Consider the following 27,343-nt stretch of genomic DNA (forward strand, 5'->3'; position numbering starts at 1 on the left):
CAATTACAGCTTCAAAGTTTACACGTGTGCACACAAATACGCACATATGTAACATATGATTTTTTTTTTTTTTCTTTTTCACTCTGCATACGAGTAAGTGTTTTTACGGTTGTGGTTGATGTTTCAGTTCCTACCTCCCCTGTCATGATTGTAATTTTTCATGCCTATGAATAAACCTCACTGCCTCAAAAAGGTGCCCACTGAGGTTTACTTGAAAACTCAAATACAGTTTATCAACACAACACCCCGAGCCCAAAAATGTTCATGTTGCTAAATTTGTACCAAAATCCTCCCGAAATGCCTCAGAAAATAAATAAACAAGTTTTAAACATGTAGAAAGGCCTCAGCAGACATCTGGAGGAAACCTAAGTCGCATCAGGACTGAGCACTGGAGTGACCCCGGCTAGGAAGCCATAAACAGGACTTTGTGCTCGTTTTTTTCATCTGGATCTACACTGATTTGTTAAATCTTCAAACTTCCTATACCATGATGACAGGTTAGACTATAGTAACATACTCCTGGGCAGGGTGGTACGGCATATTCTCATCAGTCACGTTCACCATGGCTACGGTGAGGCTGGGCCTATTTTAGAGTTGGTGGTTTGCGGCCATCTCAACAAGGAAATATCTACCCTGTGGTATAGAGAGCTTCTTTAAGACACTTGGAACTTGATGTTTGAAACTATTCTGGAAGCAGAGTCCTTCCTGTTGGTTACATTTACACACGTTCACCCTGAGGTTGTGCAACGCTCTGAGTTATGAAAAGCATCCTTAGCCTATCACAGAAGAATGGTGCAAAGAGGCCCAATCAGAATATAATAATGAAAATGGGTTTCACAATGTATGACGTCCATTTCTGCTAAGGGTATGAAACATCCCATCCTGAAACTGATTCCTGTGCTTTCTGGAGACTAATTTCTCAAACAGATTCATTTATCAGTGAGGCCCCATGTTTCATCTTGGAGCTCATTCAGCAGTGCTTAAAGGTATTCATCCACATTTATACATATGTCAGCAAATAAAGAAACACAGAATACGTTAAAATGACAAACCCTTCATCAGTGGAGGGAACCCAATACTTCAATATATTTAGATTTTATAGCAACAGCATTATACAGGCATTTAGTTTGCAGTCTAATAAACAAGGCTTCAGATTTTAGCATTTCAATTAAGTCAACACTTATATATGAAAGAAAGATACCTAGAGGCAAAGAGAGCACAGGAGGAGGAGGAGGAGGGAGGGAGGGAGGGAGGCAGGGATATAGAGAGAAGGAGGGAAGAAGGGAGGATTGACTAAGGAGAGCATTTAGTAGACACACTCCTTCACTCAGTCACTCTCCCCTAACCAGTGACGTCCACCACTGTAAACATTTGCTGCCTGCCAGGTGAGTGAACTTTCACCTTCCCTTCTACTTTCACATTTTTCTTGGAAAATAATATTCTTATTTTTCACATTTTCACATTTTACAGTTATTTTAATTTGTATTTATACAGCATCTGAGTGTATGTGTAACAGGTGTATTAAGGGTTCAGATGCTTTTCTCCACTTTGGATTCTTTAGTTTTATTTAATTAAATTAATTTTCAAAAAACAAACTGTTAGCTGTAAAGCTGCTTTAGTTCAGGCATTTAGATGAAATACTAGAAGTTTTATAGTTTGCTCTTACACTGAATTAAGCTCTAACAACACATACACAGAATAAGGCTTTACGCAACACAGGCTACATTTTTCTCACTATGATTTACTGAAGCCAGTCTCTTTTTGCTTGTTGCTGGTTTGTTCCCTTTGTAATTTTATCATCACAGTAAACAAACGTAAACAAAGTGTTGTCCTGTGGCCTGCAGTGATTTAGTGTTTCAGCGTCTGTCTCCACTACTGCGTTCTTGTTTGTCACTTGTTAACCTCCAGTTAAAACCTGCCTCGTGTTCCTGTCTGGTTAGTTAGCCTTGAGGAATGTTAATTCCCGTGAATTGCATTACAAAAGTGCGTTGGTGTATCTTTAATTATATGCCTATGTTTTGCCATGAGTGAGAAGCATTCATTTTATGCGTTTTAGCTTCCAATGCATCAATGCCAGATTGATGCTGCAGCAGTGACTCACATCAAATATGGGACTATAAATCAAGTTTTAACCCTCTGATTGTGGACAGATAAACTACCGCTGCAACGGTAACTGTCTCAGTGCGCCATTCATTTATTGATAAGAGTGGAGTCCTTCCTGGTGCCTGTACTCTGCCATGACTACCTGAACTATTTTGTCCAGAGGATGTCACCGTTGTTCCGTTTAATAACCAAACACCCCGGTGGCTGTCTGTTTAACACCTACTCATTTTTAATGCACTGTAGTTTAAGTCTCAGCATTAATCTAAAAGTGATGCTGGATATTTCTCATTACAGAGGAATTAGCCTGCAGCTCTAAACTGGCTGCTTAATTGACAATGTTAAAGTTAAATAACTCCACTGGTCAATTGAACAAAAATGAATGAAACAACCTGCAAAACCATAAAATTCAACAAAAGTGGAACAAACTTGATTCCTGAGTGTTTCAACGTTTACCTGCAGACCCCCCCTCCTCTCAGTCACGATGACCCGCACCCTCTGCTTGAGCTTCCTCCTCCTCCTGCTGTCCCTCTCCTCCTGTCCCGCTCACGCCGAACCACGGAGGAGCGCGTCCTCTCAGCGCAGGGCGGCTCGCGCACCGGCCGCCAAGGTGCGTTTGGCGGGCAACTATGCGCGAGGACCGAACGAAGGGCGCGTGGAGGTGCTGCACAACAACACCTGGGGGACCGTCTGCGATGATGAAGTGGACATCAAAATGGCCAACGTGGTGTGCCGAGAGCTGGGCTTCCAGGGTGGTATAACGTGGGCACACAGCGCCAAGTATGGAGAGGGAGAGGGTGAGAGCACTTCCCGTATCTAATTACACTGAAGCCATTTTTAGTAGTCTGAATGTCACTGAAGAAAGGTCAAATATCCCCATTTCTTTGTAGGCTTAAGACAAACTGACTGTGATAGGCCTACACATTTTTCACATAGCAGGAAAACCACAATGTAATTCATATCAATAAGGGCTGCAGTCCATTTAGCTTTAGGCCTAACTGTTTGCCAGTGTGCATGCTGGCTCCCTGGTGGCTTACTGATGCACTTAAAGCAACATTATGCAATTACTTTACCTCAAAATAACATCTTCAAAATCATGTTGATGATAAACTGACTTGTAATAGGGAGAATATTGCCTCTGTAATTCCTTCTCAGCACCCAGAACGCCTGTTCTTGCACTATGTAACTTGGGTTGCCAGGTACAATCTCCTGCATTTCATGAATTAACTTTATCAGGCCACAAATTAGACAAGAATTAGGTTGGAAAAATGATAGACAGCAGACCAGAGTGTTTCTTGGAGCCAGGCACCACTGATACAAATAACACAAATAACTCTTTGATTTACAGAGTTTCGTGATGGACAGTAGAGTTTAGTGTTGGTGTTTACACCGCTAGCACAGGAGCTTTGGGAATGAAGGACCTGAGAAGGAAAACCAGAAATCATTTTTTTCATAGAATATTATCCATAAGTCCTGGTCAGAGCCGTGGTAAATCACCTCAGTGATTCACTGTTGCACAGTGGTGTAATAGTGAACTGCACTCTGAAATTGGAGCGCCAAGTTACCAATACCAATTCTTGCATAATGTTGCTCTGATTGGAACAGAGCTATTATTAATTATATTAATTTCACCTGAGGTTTTTTCTATTATTCTGATACATTTATTAAATTATAGATGTTTCAGACTCAATGGCAGGCAGCCCTTTTGGGCCACTTTATACCAACCTGTCTTTACCAAAACATCCATACTATAGTATGCTTGTGTGTGGCTTCATGAAAGGTCCACCAATTAAGACATCCAAAATAACTAACATCATAAAGTGACAAAGATAACTTGTTGTGGGATTGGAGTCTACATCTCGTTAAGGTCTCCTGGCAGGCTACAGGAGCAAATATATGGCCCAAAAGGGGCATTTGTTTCAGAATAATGACAGCATTCGCTTGCCAGAGTTGTGCAACACTTGCTGTGGTTTATGTACATTCTTTACTGCTGCTTTTAAATCCAAATTAAAGAGAAGGTTGAGTGGATTCAAGGAGCAGGATCTACAGCACCCTGCCTTGTAAAATACTGTGTATCTACTGCTTAACACGCCGCTAAGGTGCAACCCTAAATCAGCATGCCAGTAAAAGTCAAGTGTAAGGTGTTTAGGGACTGATTCGGGCCCTTGTGTAGATGCATTGCCCAGTCTGTCCATTGAACAATCAATGAAAATCACAATGAATGAAGTAATTGATTGTTTATCCTTTCACAAGGTCCAATATGGATGGATAATGTACGTTGTGATGGCTCAGAGAAGTCCTTGACGGACTGCAAACACAACGGTTGGGGGGTGAATGACTGTAAACACTCTGAAGACTTGGGGGTGGTGTGCACTCCTGAGCGCAGGCTGGATCTGTCAGCCAGCAGAGGCCACACCACCGCCGCCAGACCCAATGGCAGCCCCGCACCTCAGTGGCAAGGTCCCGTGGTCTCCCGCGGGCATCAAGGATACGGGTATTATGGAAACGGACACCCACAAGAGATCCCAAGGTTCCAAAGACACCACTACCAGGTACATTACTTTACTTTTGATACATTTCTCTGTTTTCCTTAAAAAGACATGTAACTGTAGATGTGATATACATATTCTACCTCAAGGGTCGGACTAAGGTGCAAATCGAAGAGGTCCGTCTTCGTCCCATCCTCATGGCTACCAAGAGAAAGAGCCTGATCACAGAGGGTGTGGTGGAAGTGAAGCATGCTGGTAGATGGAGGCAGGTTTGTGACCTGGGTTGGAGTCTCAACAGCAGCCGGGTCGTGTGTGGGATGCTCGGCTTCCCAGAGGCTACTAAGCACAATGTCAAAACATACAAGTGAGTATGATTTTTTTCTGCTAGCTGCACTGAGAATCACAATCCACCTTTATGAACTCACATTATTAGATTAGCTAACAGTGGGCTGCTGACTGTAGTTCAGAAGGCCAACATGCTATGCCATTCATCCCATTGTTAAGTAAATAAAAACACATCCTGAAGAATAAAGAAACAACAGTGGCATCCTGTTTAAAGCCACTTTGAGTAAAGGCCTTTTTTTTGGGCTTATCTTCCTCCCCCAGCTACTTCTCCCCCCGTGTCCCCCTTTACTCCCCCCTCCCTCCCTCAGCCTCACGATGATGATAAAGGGATCCCTGTCCCCTCTCTACTGCCCTTTCTCTACACCCCTCGCTAGGCAAATCACCTCTGCTCACCTCATTACCTCTCTCTCACTCTCTCTCTCCCTGTCTCTCTCTGATGCTATCTTCAGCTTGCAGCTCTCAGACAAACAGCCCCACTTTAACTTTTAGATTCCCATGCCGAGGTGTAATATCACTGCTGATTGTGCTTTAACTCTCCCATTGATACCATGTGTGAGACAGGGGTAGCTATTGGGGGATGTGGGTCTTTGTGAAGCGACTCGTCTTATTGGCAGTGCAGCGTCTGCAGGCTTGAGTCAGCCATGCATCTCTTCTTCACTATTACATCCCACTCCAACTGTGTGTGTGTGTGTGTGTGTGTGTGTGTGTGTGTGTGTGTGTGTGTACTAGCACTGGGCATCATTTGAAGTTTTTCTGATACAGTTGCCAATACAATACTTTGTCTTGGTACAACACAACTTTCAATATATTACTTCAGGAAACAGAATTGTGTTCAATAAGGATTTAACAAAATAAAAGAAACTTCACAAATTCATCAGTGTTTAATTTTGTCTTGAGACAGAGAAACCAAAACAGAACTTTCCTAAATGAAACACACACAAATTAGGAAAAATATGACTAAAATCAATAACTTATTAAATGATAAGTAAACAAGAATGACCAAGCATTCAATCCTTGGTGTTGGTACTTTTGGCACCCTGATATCTGTACGGTAAAAATGTATAGCTCGAGCCAGCAGCGGTAAGCCTAGCTTAGCATAAAGACTTGAAACAAGGGTTAGCATTGCTCTGTCCAAATCAAACAAAAGAATTACATTTGCCATTTTACAAGGAGTTTTGGTTGGTGGATTTTGTTACCTTTGGACAGAGCCAGGATAGCCATTTCCCCCTATTTCCAGTCTTTATGCTAAGCTAACCAGCTGCTGTTTAAAGCTACATATCAACTGACAGACATAAGAGTATCAATCTTCTCATTTAAGTGTTGACAAGAAAGTGAATAAACATATTTTCCAAAATGTCAAGCTGTTCCTTTTTAAAAGTGTTGAGGTTCAATTCCCTGTCCAAGCATGTACACCTACATACTCTCATGCAAGCACTGTCCCAATGAGACCAATGCTTAAATGCATTATATTTAGGTGTCTCCTTCTCCCCCTTTGACACAGATTTACACTTCCTCCCCTCCCACTGAAAGAAAAAACATTGACAGTGGTTTTTGGGAAGGCTCTGCTCTTAAACCGCTGCGGGACCACACATTAGCAGAGAATTACTCCATTGCTATTATAAGAATGAATAGTGTCTGACCATTCGCTGTCCTCAGTAGAAGGGGGACCCAGTTGGATCTTGCTTCTGGAGAGCTGCCGGCTCTAGGTGATTCACATTTTAGGTATTCCTTCCCTCTCTTGGCTGGTGTTATTCTGACTCAACTGGCGACAGACCGCAACATCTGCTCTGTACTGTAGGTGCTAGATTCCTCTTGCTACTGAAAGGCTGTAACTGTTGAGGGGGTAACTTATTTGTTTTATAGACTTTTCTAACTTTTTATTGACTTTACAAACTGCCCCTATTGGTGCACTGGCTCACTCACTGAAAGTATTTCTCCATTGTCCTTGAATTTAGCTATCTCCCCTGAACTCTGTGTTATTGGGAACACAGTGACGCTATAACTGGATTCTATTGTTGGAGGAGGGCATCATCAGGCATCATATCTTCAGTAATAAAAGGTCCTCAGAATGAGGTGTCGTTGAACAGCCCCGGCCTGACTCTGTACACGATCTGTACAGGATCATTTATTAGAGCACGACTTCCCCGCATTGCAGGTCTGATGCTTTTCATGCCTCTCTTTGATTTTCTATCGCAACGCAGATTCGACGCTTGATGCAAAGAATGGGAGATGAGAATTACAAGTAATAGTTGAGGAATTAGATGGGTAGATTTGCGTGACTGCAACATAAGAGATTTGGCTGCTCACCAAGAAGAGAGATATGACAGAGGAGGACAGGGCTTCTGTAGCTTGAAGGGCTTGGAGTGAAGCCTGCAGGGAATCTGCTCACTGCCTGTTTCAGGATTTGTTTTTTAGTCTTCCTCTAAGGTCAAGGAAAATGAACTTGAACAATAGCATATGTATAAGTATGTTTATCCAACATATCCGCTTCTAAATGAAGTTTGGAGAAATATGTTGATTTTAGTTTTATTGTGTGTGTAAATTATAAGGCTCTGGCATGGAAGCAGTTGTGACATGATACATTTTGGTCTGCCTGTCCGGGGTATGACCTGGTGTTTTGCTGTAGCCTCAGAAGCTATACTGGTCCGAACCACGATGATGTGTTTGTTTCCAAATCTGTACCTGTTTTCTATCTCCACAAATGCATATTTGTTCCCTCTCCCTCACATATGTTTTTGACTTCAAAGTGGTTCTAGGTGTACACATGCCTCAGTGACTTAGCTGCCAGTGTTATACTCGAGTTCTTTTACCATATTTGGTTTCTAAAATCAGGATGAAACCCTATATTTGTTATTGTATTTGGATGTTTATATATAACTGGCAGTTATAAACAGAGGAATACTTGAAATAAAGGTAATGCTGTTTCAGGCCTTAACTTAGGCGTAATTGTAAGGATTTCACTCTGACTGAAATTGCCACCGTCATTATAATTACAAAACAAAAAACAATCGGGTTTGTGACAATATGATGTTCAGTTTTCATGTAACATCTTCCACTTTAATGGATGCCAGAAAAGCTTAGGATTGTGTTGCATGGTTTGTCCATATTTAGCCTGTGACACTCCCCCCTGTTTCCCCACCTTGCTCCAAGTCTCTCAGTCCATTCTTAGAAATCCTGGATCATGCCATGTCTCTCGGCTTCCTGTGTCTCTTGGATGAGACTCTGAAGATGCTGTAATTACAGGTTGGTCAGGACCGAGGCTCTCCGGGGTTTCTGCTGAGAGTGAAAAAAACACCCCCAATTATAGCTGTGTGTGTGAGAGAGAGTAAGACGGAGATGGCAAAGGAGGAGGAAGAGAGTAACAGGATAAAGAGGAGATGGAGAGAACGAACAAGAGCTGCAGGCAGACGAGCCAGATTTTCGCTTGCTCGTGTGAAATATGTCCAATTACAGCTGCAGTTTGAAGCGCGGCCCGCTGTGTCAGCAGCTGTCTGTCTTCCTCTGTCACCATAGTGATTTGGGGACTTAACTGGTATTTTATGTTTAATTATGTTTTAGATGAAATTTTCTTACGATAAGGGTATCATTTTTAGGCTTTTGGGTGACATTTTGGGTGACCGAGTCTGGTTTTCCTGTCTGATGTGTGTGTGACCTTCCTCAATGACCTTCTCTCTAATTTATTTCACCATCTTTTAATTTCTGTATGCTTACCGGTGGTTATTTCTGTGGCCCGGAACAGACTGTGGAAGCATTAATTATTTTAAAAACTGAGTTGAAGCGTGTTGATTTTTATCAGCTCACTCTGGTTGGTATGGAACTATTTAGCAACTATTTGACATGCAAGATCTTTTTCATAGATACTCAAAGCAGGGTAATTAAATCTTCTAAAATATTTAATGTTGGCTTTGAGAACTAATGTTTCATTTTGGCCTTTTTTTTCATTTTTCTTCAGCTGAGCGTGAGGTGTACCATTAAGATAACTTCTTGTATTGCAAAAAATAGTTTCAAGCACCCTAATGCCACCTAATGAGCAGAATAAGCATTTCGTAAACCAGGTGGTAATGGTAATATATTATAGCATCCTTGGTACCCCTAGCATAGGTTATAAAAGGTTCAAAGTTTTTAAAGGAGCATAAAGTTTAAACCCTGATAAAATGTTCCCAAGCACCTAAAATGTGTTGTGTTTTCAGCTCAGAATATGCATTTGGTAGTACAAATAGGAAAAGTTGACATTGCAATGCACATGGTATTATTTAAATCTGATAGGCACCCTGACTTTTCTATTACTGATTTTTTAATTTAAGATACATTTTTAGCATTTTTAAATGAACAAAAGATACATTGGAGCAGTGTGAGGGTGATGAAACCCAAACGGTGGTGTGAGGCTTGTCTTTTAACAGGCGGGTGGGACTCCCTATCATTACCTTCTGTTCTCTTGGCTCCACAACAAGTGCTGGATACACTGTTTGGTTAAGCAAAGCTGATGAATGCTATGGAGGTGGAAAACAAACTAATTCTGAAGCTGTCTGTTCAGCACATAGCTTGCGGAGAAGTACTCACATACAGGCCATACTACCTATTACAGTCACATGCATTTATATAGAATTAATTAAACCTTTCATAACTTAGAGAAAGACCTAATTGTTAAGTATTTGATGATATATATTCGAAAAGTGTCATGTATGCATATTATTTTCCTTGAATGAAGTTCAGCATTAACAGACAGTGCTGTAGTTCGGTCAAATGAAAGACCTGAAGGGATCATTTATAGTCTGTGTAGTAGTCCTGTTGGTTTCTGAAGAGGGAAAATGGTTAGCTGATTGGTCTGTGGTGAGGTCACAAACAAGTCACAGACATGTTTGCCTCATGGGAAAATGTGTGTGTATGTGTATGCTCCTCACTGTCTATCCTCGATGACATGCAGAGCCACATGGTAGACACATTTAAGATATTTTACAAGTGTACTTCAAGACACTGTAAAGAATAAGTGGTAGATTCCATACAATATGTCAGTTGCCATTTACAGAGAGCCATGCTTTATTTAGAGCCATGCACGTGATTTAAAGTTATGGGCTTTTTCTGCCTCATCAAGTCAAATGTTTGATATAACTTTGAAAGATAGCAAGAAGTCTGTTTTAGCTTTTAAGAACTTCCTTGAGCTCTTCAGAACTACATCTGTGCTTCAAATGGGCCTGAGGAACAACCTGAAGTCCATTTGAAGTGTTTCAGCTAAAAATAGGAGCTTCAATTGTAAAAGGCCTCTATTTACTACAGTAAATGGTTGCTGAAATGAAAGTATGCTTGTTTTCCTTACCAAATACTTCTAAAATATTTTTGATGAGAGGTCTCTTCTGGCTCATTGACTTACAGAATCAGGAAACAAGTTGTTATGTGATTTTGGAAAGTGTTCTCTCAGCAGTCCATGACTTCACACAGCCATCTACATAACATCATGTTGTGACAATGCTTCTATTGATTCCAACATCCTCAGTTTGTTTTGCAAAGAGTTTTTTATTTTTTTAACTTTACCTTAAGAGGAATGTCTAGAGTTCATGACAGAAATTCAAATATTGACCTGCCTGTACTTTCATGAAAATATCCTTAGACATGTTTGTTTCTTTAAAGAAGACCTGTGATGCCATGCTGATGTGTAATGTACAAGGTGATTTCAAAGGTATTTTAATGGAAACTACACCTCACCATTTCATTTTGAGGACTGCCAGCTGTACATTTTAGAGCTCAATAAATATATTGTGGACATTGAAACAGTGAAAGACACTGAACCCCAAATAGCTTCTGATGGTCAGTTCACCTTGCATCAGGGTGTGAATGGACAATGAATATTGTAAAGAACTTTTTCAACAAGCTTATATAGCACCACCAGAATATCTGTTATATACCAACATTGGCTGATAATGAGCTCTGTGAAATATCAGAGTAGGCAACTTCACCTACTTCCAGTGTACATGGAGAAGCGTAAAAGACTGAAGAGGTCAAAATTCCAGCAGCACTTGTTGTATAAAGAACAGCTGTGCTAAGGGACCTTTGAAACATCAGTCAGGCTGTAGCGTGTGTATCTCTGAGTGTTTTGGTGTAATTGATGTGAATGTCGGTGATGGTGGATGCACTTTGCAGTGGTTTGAGGATGTCCTGGCATGGTCTGTGTGGCATGTCTGCTTTGCGTGTCTGCCAAGAGAACAGAAGGCTTTCCTCTCCACCGCTCTCCCGAGTCAGCCAGCCTACTTGCTGCATAAATCTTTTTTTGATTCTGGCATTTCTCGGACGTGCACCACGGCGCGATGCCAGAGTTTTTGTTTGTATATCGTGCTTGGTCAAACCCTGTTTTCCCAGAAATGTTGTACATCATTGATGTTGAATGTCATGATTTTTTGAGATGGCATGTGGCTTGGAGGTTAAAAATATAGTTCAAAATATATTGTTTGTTTTTTTTAGCCTTTTATAGTGCTTACATCCTGTAGTTATGTACAAAGCTCTGTTACATCGCAATAACAAATGCTAAAGTCTTATATTCAAAGGGTATGTTAAACTATGTTAGTTTAAAGGGCAAGTACATCTGAATTAATGCAGGAAGGTGGGTGACTTGGATAAAAATTACCCAGCAGCACATTCCTGTTGGTGACAGGAAGTACTGTTGCTCAGGAACATATGATACACTGGCCACTCTAAACATAAACATGGTAAATAGCAAGCAGCCCACATTCCAGATGGAAATATATGCTACTGAACTTACAAAGCAAAAAAGAGAGAAGGAAAGTGAAGTTGCTGAAAGAGAACAAGAACAGTGCATTTTCCTGAAACTTTACCAGTCATTGCCATCAATATACCTAACTTTACACTCACCACAAAGCCACATGCACAAGTCATTCTGGTTTTATATACAGAAGCTCTATTTGGAGCTGTATGATTAATTTTTTTCGATAAAGTCAGCGTCTGAGCTGTAACTATTTTAAGTCATCACCAAGTAGCCCTGTAAGACTACTTTTCTTTATGTGTTTCTGCTGCTACTCGCTGTGGCAGAAATCCCTCCTGTGTGGCCAGGTCACATATAAAACAAACAGCAGATGCTACAGTATATCCTACAGTCACTAACTCTTTGCATGACAAACCGGTCACCCAGGTCACCCCATTGGGTGATATGTGTGTGTTGGTAACCTCAACAGATATACAGATCTGATAGAACTAACATCCATCTCTGCTCTTTGCTTCTTTTACAGGAAAATATGGGATACCAAGGTTGCAGATCCTTCAACAAGGTAATAAAAAGACAAGTATCTGCATATATCACATATTTCCATGCACCCATCAGAGTTTAGCAACATTTGAATCAAAATATGATCAAAAATGTGGGGTTGTTTGCTTATGTTTCCAGCATGGTTAGTCAAATCTGATCAAACCAAACCCACGCAATCTTAAAGTAACAGTTAGTTTTTGAGTGTTGAACTCAATATAATATACAGTAGCTAAGGAGGTTTTTCTTGATTGTTGATACATATTTAATGTTACTGAGAAATACTAAGGATTTTAAACCAACTTTTCAGGGGCTTTAAGAATATATTAACAAAAACTTTCTCTTCTTTCTAGATTGAGTGTCATGTCAAAGAAGAAGGGATTCTGGGTAGAAAAAGTTCACTGTCTGGGCAATGAGAATACCCTGTCTGAGTGCCTTGCTCAGCTGTCAATCCCCCGTAGTCCCACCCCGTGTAAGAATGGGAGACATGCAGTAGTCAAGTGTGTACCAGGACCTCAGTTTGCTCGCATCTCCTCAGGAAGACCCCAGGCCCCTCATCCAGTTGTGGTAAGATTAACACAGTTAGGCACAGTTATACAGTGTGTGCATGTAAGTGTAAGCTGAGTTATATTCCCTTTGCTGCCCTGTACAGCCTGTGCGTCTGAAGGCTGGCCCCAGGCTGGGTGAGGGTCGTGTGGAGGTGCTCCGAGACGGAAAATGGGGGACCATCGTAGACCACATGTGGGAAAGAACTGCAGCCACCGTGGTGTGCAGAGAACTGGGCTTTGGTACTGCCAAGGATGCCCTGCACGGCGCCTTTATGGGTCAAGGTAAGAGAGAGAAGTGCTGTTGATCAGAGCAAAGACTTTCACACCCTAGACTGATGATTTTCTGGAGAACTCAACATTTGATCTGGTTGTTTTGAGTCTGCAATTTGGATGTTTGAATGTGTTTATCATGCGTCATGGTATTCCAGAGAAGACTGGGAGAGTTTTCAAATCTTTTGCTTATCTTTTGCTTATCTTAGACGCCGCACCCGTCTGCCCTGACTGATCAGATAATGTATGGGCTCGTGTGTTTGTCTGTCTGTGTATGTTACCTTGTGAAGCTCCAAATGTGTTGATTGCAGTATTTCCAGCTGTGATTACATGAGTCCTGTGCCAGGGCTTCCAGCTGCCTAAACATCATGCACATGTGCACACACACACTCACACACACACTCAAAATGTAATACCATAAGCCACGGTGGTTAACATTGGCATTTGGTAACTAAATCCACAGACATAATCTTGCAATCTTCAAGCAAGCTTTTCATTCACTCACTGTGTGAATGCTGTGGTCTTTTAACTTCGATTTTAAATTTCCAGCTTTGGTGATGCACAGATTCAGTCAGCATCCAGCTGCGCCAGTGGTGTCCCCACCCTTACGAGATGTGAGAACGGCTTCCCCATGCCTCAGGCTAGGGTGTAGTCTCTAATCATGCTGATCGAGATGAAATGTGGGATGACAGTCTCCAGGTTTAGTTAATCAGAGAAAGGATATTTTTGTATGTGTTGGATTAGTCCCTTTTACTTTTTAACCTCATAAATTGGGTTTTCTGTAGATGATGTCATTTATACTACCTTTCTTTTTGATGAATCTAGCAGATCTTAAGTTCAGTTGGCTGCTCTAAGGGGATTTACATTGCACCAGGCTTCACAGCTCTTGTCGTCTGGTTTCAATCACCACCTTCAGTCGTTGTGTCGGTGTTCAGGTTCATCAAGGTTCCAGCAGTCTGAAGCAGAGGTGTTTAATTGTCAGGAGGGGCCAAAAAGCTTCCAATTTTCTACCAAAAATAGGTTTTCCTCGATCTAACCACAAAGCCACATTTGTGTATGTGCAAGTGTGCAATTGCTAGCATGTATATATTGCATGATTGTGTGTGTGTGTGTGTGTGTGTGTGTGTGTGTGTGTGTGTGTGTGTGTGTGTAATAATTGGTTTGACAAATAGCAGGTTCACCCTCCACTTTTACCTCATATCACTGCTGTCTCACTCCTAGAAATGCAGGTTTCCTATAGCATGTTTCCTGAGCTGGTGATTCACTCACTCACACACATAGAGCTTTATTCTTGTGGCGGCGCAGGCAACACTCCAACCAATTGGTATTTGTCTGACCTTGAAATTGGCTTTGCCCATCTATTTGGTATATTGGTGCACAGGTGGGAGGAGAGTCGCAAACAGATGGGATATTCATTCAAATGAGGCAGTGCAAAGTAATTTGTTAGTATTTTGGTTGAAATGTGTCTTAGGCCTTGCACTGAGGGTAGACGTCTCAGAACCACGTCTGTTTTTGGCTCTCTGTTTGACTCAGCTGCCACTTTGATGATTTTATTAAAAGTAGCACAGTAAATACTTGGAGAAAATGTGCAGAAATAAGGCAATAATGCTTGTTGAACAAATAAATGCAAATGACACAAGGCTGCTCCAAAATAAGCACACACCTCTACACACATTAAACTGGTCGGCTACAACTCGGTATTCTACCTGTTTATGCAACAGACATCGGATTACTGGAGTTTATTAATCCTGTATGTCACTGCGTTTCCAAGTTATTAAAAGAAAATCAGCCATTTGTCTCTAATTCTTGAAATGCATTACAAAGCAAACGCTGCATTTTGTAACCATTTACAATGTGAAAAACTGTAGAAATATGACTTGTGAAATTATGTTAGATTGATTCGATCATATAAATTGCTTCACCAAAACAATTTTCGCTTCTGTCATCATTGTACTAAATAACCGTTAAAAAATACCACAGCATCTGACTTCTGGCTCTGGCCTTCTGGAGAAGTGGTTATTCTGTTCATGTGTTACTTTGATTTGCACAGCTGTTTCAGAGCAACCAGTGATGTGACTGGCTGAGTCTATTTATTAATCGCCACAACCTCCAGATCTTTATTCAACTTCACCCACAGTGCACAAGACTTTGTGTTTGTTGTTGCACTTGCACACAATTAAAAAAGGGAGCTATAAACTAACTTAAACACACATAAATATACATACTGTCTGTACAGTACTCTCACTTTTTGTCTGTCTCTGTCTTACACTTACATATACGCTGCCATTGCAGGATGATTGGACTACAAAGTCCTCTCACAGCTTCCTTTCTATAGCATGGAGCCTGTTAGACATTTTACTGTGACATATAATTTTCCACGTGCTCGAAGGCCACATAAACACAGGGGTATATGTTGTTAGAAAACGCCTAAATTAGACTCTTAGATCCATCACTGAGAAAGAAGAAATCCTGAACATGAATTTTTTAAAATGTAATACAAATGTTTGGGTTGTGCATACAGTTCATTTGTTTTTATTATTTATGATAATTTATTTTTTTTATCATTATATCATAAACATATTGAGATAGATGGTAATACACTATTCACATCACACTGCATTACATTTGCCCTCTGACAGCATGTGAGAAAAAAAAGTTCTCATGATTACTTTCAAATCTTTCAGTCAGCAGTCTGTAGCATCAGGACCCCACAGGAGAGTGTTGAATTATTTATGATGATTAAATGTGATAATGTGATAAAGGTTGTGGTCGACTGGCAGGTTGGCCCGAGAGGGTGGTAGACAGTCTGCCAATCAGAGGTTCTGGCTTTGAGTGTGGTCTCACCCATCAGATTTGTTAAAACACTTGCTTGCACATATAAAGTTATCTGCGAGGGAGGTATACAAAGACACTCGTCACACACACACACACACACACACACACACACACACACACACACACACACACACACACACACACACACACACACACACACACACACACACACACACACACACACACACACATACACACACACACAGTATCCCCCACTGAGATAAGTGAAGTGTCACCTCATAACTTGTTAGACAGCTTTGAAATACATTTGTCAAAGGAAACATTACTTTGATGGTGGTTGGCTTCTGCCATCTAAAGCCCACAGGCAGACAGACCTATTTACAAATTTAAATGATTTTAGCACTTGGCTAAGAAACAGATCTGTCTGATGACAGAAGGTTTTTGTTAGAAAGAGGCATAGAAAGAGACGTTCCATGGAAAGAAAAACACTACACACACTACATTAATGTGCCTAAAACGGAGTGTAATTTCAGAGAAGAAAAGAACAGGGTTTCCCTTGTAACCACTAACCAACTATTTGTGCTATTCTCAACAAGAATGTGACCGATGTTACCCTATTTCCATCCCCTAAAGTCAATTTTCTAATCTGTCCAAATGATCTGTGGCATCTGCCAATTCTAATTATATGGCAATCAAGCTCAACCTTTTTCTTGTAAATTCTGAATTTAAGCTACCACATTTATATTATGCCTCAGTGTTGCTTGCATAGCTGTATCTGCTGTCAATCTTTGACATTTTATGTTGAAGTTTATGGAAACTAATGTCAGGAGGAATGAAAGTGAAGAAAATTTTATAAGATCAGTTCAGACTCCATCTGCCAACCCTCTAACACCCATCATCATTTCATTTATCATCACCATCAGTGATTTAAATTACAGGGACGATGTTTCTATTTCCTTTCTTGGCTAACATTGTTATTTCACTGTGTAATTTGGCCTGTGAAGTACATATACATTTAGTGTACTATACGTACATAAGGGAGTAAAACACCCTGATTGCTCGTGTTGTGTGCATGTTAAATGTGTGTGGCCAGTTCTTGGATTTTATTTCGGGTTTTCGTGGATTTCCAAAACTCTTTAAATACAACATGTCACTGTTCATTTTGAGGATCCCTCAAGTGGGCCTCGTGTTTGTCTTGATAACTTAAACAGTGGGAGTTTAGATCTAGTTTATGGCCTTTACCATACAGATAGAGGCGGAAGTGGTTTAGATGTGTCTTTTTCATACGTGTGAACCCACGCATGGTGACCAGTATGGAAGCAAGCCTGCAATCTACCAAACCAACACAGAGACAGATTGGGTTTGGCTGCAATCTGGTCCCTACCATTTCAGTCATCTTCTTTTTCACCCTTCTTTCTTGGTTTTTCTCTCTTTCCCCCAGTTTATGTGGTTTTGGCTATGTTCATTTCAACCTCATCTCCAAGTTTGCATTTTGTGCCTTTTGTTTTAAGAAAATACAGAAGCCATAGTTTGTTCTGTTTTCATATGCTGCAGTCATTATGGCAGGAGCTGTTTGCTTTCACACCATTTTAAGGTTTTTTTCCACCATCTTGTATGTTTGGAAATTATCTGGTTTTAAACGTCAAACGAATACTAGTGAAAGTCTTTTATTTTGTTGACACAGATTTGGTCTTGTTTGCTCACCCAGGGTGGTGGACTACACACAATTTCGTTGTTGTTGTGCCTAAAGCAACAGAATGGTGGTAATGAGGCATGACAGATCCTCAAAGTTGATGTTGGTGGCTCTTCTGCTTGGCTTGCCGGAGCCTTTTGTCGTGGCAACTTTTCATTCTTGGTTTGACGATAAAGTAAAGAAAGCACACTTGAAAGGAAATACAGAGTGTGCCTTTGTGTTCCTTTGCGTGATAAAGCCTGTTAATCTCATTATGTTGGGTCTATGTTGGGTGGCCCCAAGCAGTGCACAAGAAATGTTGTCCTGCAGTTATCTCCAAGCTCTTTTGATTTCTGTATTGTCCCTGTTTTCTATTTGTCAGGGTAGTCCTTAAATCTCCTCTTCCCGCTGCAGGTACAGGACCTATTCATATGAACAGTGTCCAGTGTATGGGGTCAGAGCGCTCCATCCTAGACTGCTACTTCCAGGAAGTTCAACCGTGGACATTCAAACACAGCCAGGATGCCTCAGTACGCTGTAACGTCCCTAAGACTGGCATAGAGAACGCGGTATGAAAACTACACAAAACATACACTTATCAGCTTTCACTGATAGCTCATCACCCATTTAATCCCTTTGATCTAATGGATTTCCAGGTGCGGCTTGCTGGTGGTAGAGTCCCGTCAGAAGGCCGTGTGGAGGTGTTGATTGAGGTTGGGGGTCGTAAGCGCTGGGGCTCTGTCTGTAGTGAGAACTGGGGCATCAACGAGGCCATGGTGGTATGCAGACAGCTCGGCCTGGGCTTCGCTGCCAGTGCTCATCAGGTAACAGTCCCTCTGACCAACAGCACATCTATAACTGAGGAAGCATGTCAGTTTGATCTCTGATTGTAGTGCCACCCCTTAACCTGGGTCATTTTGACAATTCCACAACGTCCAACCGGCAACTTTTCAGATCATCCGTGTCTGCAATTTCAGGCATTATGTCCTGATGGAACAAACAATGTGGCACTCCCACCTCTAAACCAATAAGTGTAAATTTGAAAATGTCAGACTAGAGTGGTTTGAGGCATCATTCCTCTAAGATTTGTCAAAATCCTATCAGCAGTGTCTGAGTTATTGATGACAGAACAAACAAACAGATGTTTAAACAAATGAACACATGGAGGCCAATCCATAGTCGCAGCCCCTATCCACTTTGGTGGACAATGAGCTATGATACTGCTCATTGATAGAATACCTGATGTCCTGTCACCCCACCCCACGCCCTCCCTTTCACAGGAGACCTGGTACTGGTCGGGTGACCCAAATGCAGCTGATGTGATTCTCAGTGGCACTCACTGTGTGGGCACAGAGCTTTCAATTCAACAGTGTCGTCGCAACAACCATGTCCATTGTCCTCGGGGAGGTGGAAATAAGGCTGCGGGGGTCAGCTGTTCAGACAGTAAGTGGAGCCATCTTCCTGTAGCTCCTCTGCTTTTAAATTTCTTTGAATCCTCACATAACCTCTCACATCTGACCTACTTTAGCGGCACCTGACCTCGTTCTGGATGCCCAGCTGGTCCAGGAAACAGCCTACCTAGAAGACCGACCCCTCCACTTGCTGACTTGTGCCAATGAGGAGAACTGTCTGTCCTCGTCTGCTGCCAGGATGAACTGGCCTTATGGCCACCGACGCCTGCTGCGCTTCTCCTCCCGCATTATGAACCTGGGTCGGTCAGATTTCAGACCCAAAGCAACAAGAGAGAGCTGGACATGGCACCAGTGTCACAGGTAGAGCATCCCTGAGGAGTTTATGAAGGTGTTACATCACTGTGTGGTGTGTAGGTTGTTGCAATGGAAAGAACTGTTTAAATACTTACTATTTTTGGGATGTTGTGGTTGCCCTTATGATTATTCTAAGTGTTTTTTAGGAAAACTGTGGTTTAGAGTGTCCTGAAAACGGGTGAGCTGTGGTTTTTAGAGGCTGACAAACACCTGTTTCTCGCACAAGGTTGCTTGTACGTGCATTAATGACATATCTCCCTCCACACTGAGTTATTTGAGTTATATTTAATTTAATTGCGTTCAATTGCTAACTGGAAAGAAAACATGCTGACGTGTGATCCCTGTGCCAGTGCACATATGGTTTGACGAGGGGTGTGCAGGTAGCGTGCAACATAGGCATTAAACATAAGAGCCTTTGTCTGCCACCAGGCCTTAGCAGCATTTTGTCCATTAGTTGTAAATAGATGAAATATTGTCCTCAGGTCTACTCTTAACACATTCCACTCTACCTCTTAGTTTGCTCACCTCAGTCAGTTGGTTTCTTGTCAAATGACGAGAGCACTTTCCGGCCTGTCGTCATGAGAGAAGAAGGAGCCACTTGAAGGCCACAGTATTGGCTGTGTGAGATGTGTCCCAGTAAATTACGGGTGGCCTGAAACAGTGTTGTCATCTCTCCAGATTCATTAGCCGCCCTGCAGCACGTGTCTGTGGAAATGACGGTTGAACCAATCCAGTTACCACAGTTCGGATGTTATACAAAGGACAGGGTAGCTCACGCATGATCAGGTCTGCCTCAGTTTGTTACAACAACACATCAGAGCTATGGATGTGAGTTTCAAAGCCCTCCTTTCACTCAGAGTGAGTAAACATCTCAACCAAGCTGGCCCTAAAACAAGCTTCTATGAGAGGTGTTACGGTGACACCCACGCTCATGTTCAAGCAGTGAGGTCATTAGGCTACAGGCCATAGGGAGCCAGTGTTCAGTTAGTGTAAATGCACACAGACGTACACACTCTCACCTGGACTTTCCCTTCTGTCGTCCTAGGCACTATCACAGCATCGAGGTGTTCACACATTACGACCTGCTGACTCTGAATGGCACGAGGATTGCAGAGGGACACAAGGCCAGTTTCTGTCTGGAGGACACGTACTGCCCCGATGGTAATGTTCACCACTATTCATGAGTCCCAGTAAATAGTCTTTCCTATTAGTGACAGGAAATTAATATCAATATTTCAGCTACAGTTATTTAGATTTTTACTTTGTGGTTAATGTATTAGATCACTGCTGTTGTTGTTTGTTCACTCTCCATTTACTTATTATATCATGGATGAAATAACTCATGAAGAAGCAGAGTTCATATGTGGTCTAACACAATTCAGGAAGCTAAAGGCTCTTAAAAATAACAGGGAGTGCCAAGCATCAAATGAGCTTTGATGCTGTGATTGATAATGTTGTTGGTGTGTTTGTATGTGTGTTAGGACTCCAGAAGCGATTCTCCTGCTATAACATGGGTGATCAGGGCATCTCTGTGGGCTGTTGGGATACATATCGCCATGATATCGACTGCCAGTGGATTGACGTGACAGATGTACGGCCAGGAGACTACATCTTCCAGGTCAGAAGTCATTTTATGTTTTTCACATCTCCCCCTTTCGCAACACATAGTCAGCTTTAGAGGAGCTGATATGTGGATTGTGTTACCCTTGGACAGAGCCAGGCTTACTGTTTCCCCATATCCAGTCTTTCTGCTAATCTAAGCTAACAGATAACATTTAGTGTACAGGTATGAGAGCAGTAGAAATCTAATAAAAAAAATGTTTAACTAATCCTATTCCTAAGGCATAGACAATAAGAAAGAGGTTCACAGGCTCTTCAGGGGGACTTCTTCACGATTCGTTGGGGTTTTCCATCTATTTCAGTAAACCCTCCTGACCTACTTCATCCCAGTCATCACCTCAACCATTCCTCTGTCTGTTATTACTTTGACCAGGGTCAATCAGTCGAGTCATTGTGGCTACTACACTAAAACACATCAAGGACTCTATATCCCATTATCCTCCATTTCCAGTTTAGACTACTGATCTGACCATGGTATGCAGTAGTCTTCAGATCTTGTGCTGCAAATTACCTTCCAGCTGTTGAAGACTGGTTACAGTGTGACTGACTGACTGATAATTACTGCTGTTAACCCAGTTTGTCTGAGAGGTCACAGGTTGTAATTACACTTCTCTTCTATGGAAAATAGATTTATTTAATTTACTCATAATAGACTCGACACAAACATATATGTGCCGACTGGATGTATTTTAAGCATGTATAATTATAAAGTAGTACATTGCTACAGCACAATGTGGAGGCGGAAAGAAGGAATGAATGATAGAGGCCAGAAATGGAGAATTCGAAAAACGGTCAGGGTCACTTGAGGAGACCAGCACTAAGGGGACATAGCCAAATTTAACTGAGAAGAATAAGAGAGGGGGAAAAAAAGAGAAATTGCAAAGTAAGCCAAGCTGAGAGTTAGTTTTTCACCAAGGCTGCAGAATTGAAAAAATACAAACATCTTTTACAGCAGCTCTGCTTCTCTGCTCTGTGTTCTTTCATTTATCTAGTAAAGTGCAGATGATGCCTGACTTTTCTGATCCTGGGCTTTACAGAAAGGTTGAGCAGGCCTCCCCTTGAACCACCCACTGCTAATGAAACACACCAATTACCCAAATTAACTATTGCCTCCCTGTAGCCAACAGCAGCTAGTCCCCCTTTCCATTAGGAACGGCTAATTTGCCACCAAGGAATTCCTTCTGCCCTGTTTTTATTTTTATTGCCACTTTCTCACTGAGTAACACATTCTGCCACTGAACCAGCCCTCTGCAAAAGCCTCGTACACACCGGTCCAACACTGTAATTTACCCTGAGAAATTAAGAGAGAAGAGTTTTTGTGCATTCACTAAGTTTTTTAAGTTTTTGTGTAGTTTGCCTTCTTTCTCCCTGTAGCTGTTTGTAACATGTACTTAAAGTGGGTGTAGCAGTTTACAGAGCAGCTATTAGAGTAAATGGCTTCTCAGTATTATCACCAGACCGGATTAAGAGAATTGGTTATATCAGCAGTTATAGAGCTGCTCTGCAAATGACAGACTATTAGTACAGCGTATGGTAACACTCAGAATAAGACAGATTTCATAAACATAAACATGCCTATGCATAACTACTGTATTGCAACAGACTTCAATTTCAGGCTAATTCAGTCTTTATTATTGCATACCTATGTTGGTATGAGGAGCAGAGCCTCTGCAGGAGCTGGGGGCTACACTGCGGTATGAACTTGAGCTGTAAAGTTGCGTAATTTCTTATGCAGCCAGTTGTCATGTTATGTGTGGGCAGGACTCTCTTTGTTACATGTTTTCATACAAGTTATAAAGTATTTTACGATACGCTTTCCTTAAAGATCTACCAGTGTGTTTCGTGCTTTGCAGAACATGTTAAAAGCAAGTGTTTTACTGCCACATGTTATTCAGTCCATATGCCTAGCTGTACACTACCAAGTGAACATCATTCCAACATTAAGTCCATGAGAACCTTGTGTCTACAGTGTATTTATCTTTCCAAATAGGAATACTGTATGGAAAAGTCATCCAGCTTTTTATAGATGAGAAAGGGATAGACTATAAAAACAATACCAGCCACGAGTGCTGTTTAATAACAGGCCCTCTAACAATTTTACATCCAACTGCCCTTTATTGAAATGGCTTTTTCAGTGTGTAGAGAGAGGAGACTTGTTCTTTGTTTGACCATGTGCCTGACCAGCTGGAGATACAGTATTAGATGAAAGTGAGAACAACAAAGTGATTAACTCTCGCTGTTTCCTAATAAATGTTTGTTGTGATGATGAAATACGCAGCTGTAAGTCATAAGGTCAGAAACAACTGCTGTTGTGATATTGGATCCATGCTTGTTGTCAACAGAGGTTGTGTATGATTGTGTCTTTTGCAGGTGGAAGTCAACCCCTCAATGGACATGGCTGAGTCTGACTTTATGAACAATGTCATGAGATGTCGGTGCAAATATGATGGCCACAGAGCTTACATGTATGGATGTCACGCAGGTGAGCACAGAAAACCCTTTTCTTCTTTCTCATCCTCATCATCAGTTCCTTCCCTCTTCTGTCACTGATAGCTATGGTCTTTTTTTTCCTTATAGGTGATGCATACAGTGCAGAGATTGAAGACCTGTTTGAGCACCAGAGGCAAATCACCAACAACTTTGTGTAGCCCATCCCAGGGTCCAGTACGAAGACCTTCCAGTGGGGCCCAGAGACTACTCAGGATGGGCTGAGGTCGATGGCCCCAGGCCCTTGGGACCTTAGGACCCACAATAACAGAGAACACACAGAACGGCACCTGTTCATCTCCTTGGCAGATGTGGATACAATATTCATAAGATCATCATAACACAGCAGCAACCATTGCAGGGACTCCATTGACAACAAGAGTGGAACAGGTGCCAGACAGCTCAACATGTTTTTTACTAGTTAAGTAAGAAGATATTGGATATTGATTCAAATTATACTGATTTTTGTGATTGTGGACGACTAGTAACTTAAGTTAGTTATTCAAAATGTACACACATGAAAGACCTTAATGTCGCTATAACTAATCTGTCACAAAGACAACGGGGAAGCTGGTGCTGTTGGGAAATCTCATTCCCAAGCTAGAAGATATGAAAATCTTTGAAGAAGATGTTGACATTATTTCAACCAAATTCTTTACTTATTGAATCATTTGTAATTGTTGCGCTTTTACATTACTTCAATATTGGTGCTCTTTAACAATACTGTATGTCGTTATATTAACCTCACTACATTTCAGGTGAAGAGTGTTGTACAATGCATTTTGGGTAGTTTTCTTTTACAGTTATTTAGGTATTTTATTTTTGCTTTGGTTTTTAACAAAATCATTGTTTTATAAAAGTCTAGTTGTGCTACGAAGTTTTGCTTCTCATCTAGAGTAGGTAAGAAATGGTCAAATTATTTTTATGGAATAAAGCACTTTATCTTTTAAACATCAGTATTCTAGTTTTGCCCCCATACTTTTTAAATTAGCCACCAAATTGACTTTTTAAGGTGTTTATCTGAAAAAATACTCAGTTGTGTTTTAATTTTCAGAAAGTGAAATATAAGATTTGTGTTTAATTTTCATATACAATGTACTATTTATGCTGTTACTTTATTTATTCATGGACTTCACACATATACAGCATGCTCAGTAAAGAGTTTGTTAGCAAGCTTTTATTTAACAGTACTGAATATATTTTTTATTTTTCTGACGTAATTAACCAGGGTGGAAAAACTGATTTTATACAGTAGTTGCAGGATATAGTATTAGTAAGTTCCCATGATGCAAATAAATAATAGTGGATTTATTTTATTTTAGTTATTAAAACAACTGTAACTGTACAGTTTTCTCTTCCAGCCTCTCTGCTGGGCGGGAGAACCGGCCTGACAAAACCACAGTATTGTGGTAGGCAGGCAGGCTGGGTTTTGAGAGCATATAAAAAGCCTTTTAATTATGTCTGTTTGGGTTAGACTTAAGGTTACGGTTAAGGTTAGGGATATAGCATGTGCTTTATAAAGAAACACTATGGAATTGTTTCTTATGGAATCAGGGAAAGAGCAAGAATCTGGAGTTCCATCTTTACACAGATTCTGACTTTCTGAGAGATTTAGCGAGGGAGACGATGATTTAAAGAAAGAACGAGAAAGTAAGACAGAAAGAGAGAAAGGGATTAAGTTTGGAGAAGGACTTACGCAGACATACAGTTTTTACTACCAGCCTTTTTGTAGGCAGCCATACAGAGACCACAAGTTGGCATTTTCAGCTCCCCAACGAGAACAACATGTTTGTCTGGGAGAAAAAATAAACTCCTGAATTCATGCATCAACACAGTAAACAGTGGCCTTATTTTACTAAAGCTGGGCCCGCTAAAATATACTGTGTCTTTCTACACTTTCTTTGCTAACCTTGTAGCTCCACACCAAACAATGATGCAACTCCATTTTCTTTACAACTTGGAACTTGTGTTAATCTGTTAATTGTGTTGTTGGACTCCATTGATGGGTTTGATGTGTTTGGCTTATTGTCTGAGTGGTTAAACTTGTTAAGGTGGTTTTTCTAATGAACAGTTTCCAGGACACATTGTGGAAAGGACACGTCACTCATAAAGACAACTGTAGACTTCATTAATTTCTTTAACGGATTATCTTCCTCCTCACTGGGCCTTTATGACTCCATGAATAAGGCTCAGGAAGAATTTGTAGCTTTTTAGAATAACCTTTTATAGTCAGGCACACCTTGCCAAACACAGTCAGCCCTATTACTAAAAACTGTTGGAGAAACAAATGTTAGGACAAAATGAGTGATTGCTGATGTGCTTGTCTGTTGTTTTGTGCTTGTGTACAGTTGCTATTGACATATTACTATGGTCTGTTCTGTGTGTTATTTAAAATTATATATCATTCCATAGCTTAAGTTGGTTCACATTTACCACTCTCATTATATTACTGTATTTGTACCCATGGTGTAGACATAGCACTGGGACTTTTTTTTCCCATGGCCAGTTATGCTTTTATTTTGTCTTTAAAGCTGAGAGTGTGAGCTACGTGGTGCTTATCTACAATCACATTCATAGAACGCTGTGCTCTCAGGGACTTTGACCTCATCTAAAGAGTAAAAATAACATGCCATTTTGATGTGATTTAGGTTGCTTTTAGCTGTGATGCATACACGATGACACCAAATGAACTGGAAATGTTTTTTGTCAGTACTCTTACAAAAAGTAATCTGTACCCACATGTTTATTTTGCAGGTAAAAAATTAAGGTATAAAGGTGATACGTTTTGTTATGTTTTTCCTTGAGGAAAGTTAGGATAACTATGGATAGACACTGGCTGAGTCAGAAGCAAATTTCAGTTACAGAACAATCCATTCATTCATCATTACTGTGAATCAATAAAACTTCATCACATACAAAGCTGTCCTCTGCTTCCTGCCTCCTTCTTGCTGTTAATTCATGATCCTGCAGAATATTTGTTGATGACAAAGTGGCTTCAATTGTATGTTTGCTCTGCGTCAAGAAGCAGCATTTTTCTTCCACCTGCTCTGATACATGTGTTATTTTGTGTGGAGATCTGATCTGTCCAAACTGGTTACTCAAGCACTCTGGGTTCTTGGTTTTTAGATACTTAAAGGCCGGTGTAATACTGGAACTTTATTTTACAAGGTTTCCCCTAAAATGACTTGGCTGCCCAAAGACAACCCTTTCAAGCTGTTAGATTTTCTGTGACTTAATCCTTTGCAAACACTGCCCCTCATGAGAACCGAGAAATTGCCTTACCATTTCAGTAACAAAAATACACAAGTGTCCAGGAATTAATGACTAAATTCAAGCATATCAAATCTGGTAGAAGTGGGTGGAGTAATCAGCTATGTCTGGAAAGGAAATTTACTCTTAACAAAAGTCTGATTTGATCAGAGCTGACAAGTCCACCCAGAAAGAAAACAGCGGAGCTGTGAAGTGGTTTCTCGCTGGGATGAAACAGCTGCTGGGCAAACAGGAAAGCAATACTTGAAAGCAGAGCACCTGGGTTCATGGAGTGTACTCACACATTCAGCATCCTTTCATGCACTTTAAGCAAACTTCATTCCTATAAACACATAGGCAATGCACATATACTGTAAACAAGTATAGTGGACTTCACAGATTATCTTATAGTAGGTCTTAAAATGTTTTATTTTTATTCTGTTTAACTTTTTAAATTTGAAAGTGCAGGTTATCCACTTGCTATCTGTACAGTTTCACAGAAACATGTCACTACCATGGAAAGAACTCAAATTATCTCATCATAGTAACAGACGTTAGATACTAGTGTCTGGAACTTGCTTTAAGAGAACTTGATTACATCTCCAGGAAGGCCCGGTCTTGTCCAGCGAGGACATGTGTGGACGTACTTCCAAAGTTAAACCCAAGCAAGCTCAATCACCCCATCAAGATGAATCAGAATAAGAGAAAGAAAGAGAAACAAAGAGTTGAGGAAATATTACCAACTCTATTCA

General features: G+C 40.9%; 1 protein-coding gene across 1 annotated transcript; it reads left to right on the top strand.

The window, feature by feature from the left end:
• The first annotated feature begins 1,310 nt into the window (after positions 1–1,310).
• Positions 1,311–26,265, top strand: loxl4 (lysyl oxidase-like 4). The gene is made up of 15 exons (XM_051377554.1): positions 1,311–1,385; positions 2,563–2,897; positions 4,354–4,652; positions 4,739–4,953; positions 12,170–12,208; positions 12,537–12,750; positions 12,836–13,013; positions 17,884–18,038; positions 18,126–18,293; positions 18,750–18,912; positions 18,998–19,241; positions 20,281–20,396; positions 20,717–20,853; positions 23,226–23,337; positions 23,433–26,265. The coding sequence occupies exons 2-15, from the start codon at positions 2,585–2,587 to the stop codon at positions 23,501–23,503; spliced, it is 2,424 nt and encodes an 807-aa protein (XP_051233514.1). The 5' UTR covers positions 1,311–1,385; positions 2,563–2,584; the 3' UTR covers positions 23,504–26,265.
• The last annotated feature ends 1,078 nt before the right edge of the window (positions 26,266–27,343 follow it).

This window comes from Dicentrarchus labrax, unplaced genomic scaffold, assembly GCF_905237075.1.
Source record: "Dicentrarchus labrax unplaced genomic scaffold, dlabrax2021, whole genome shotgun sequence".
Taxonomy (NCBI): domain Eukaryota; kingdom Metazoa; phylum Chordata; class Actinopteri; family Moronidae; genus Dicentrarchus; species Dicentrarchus labrax.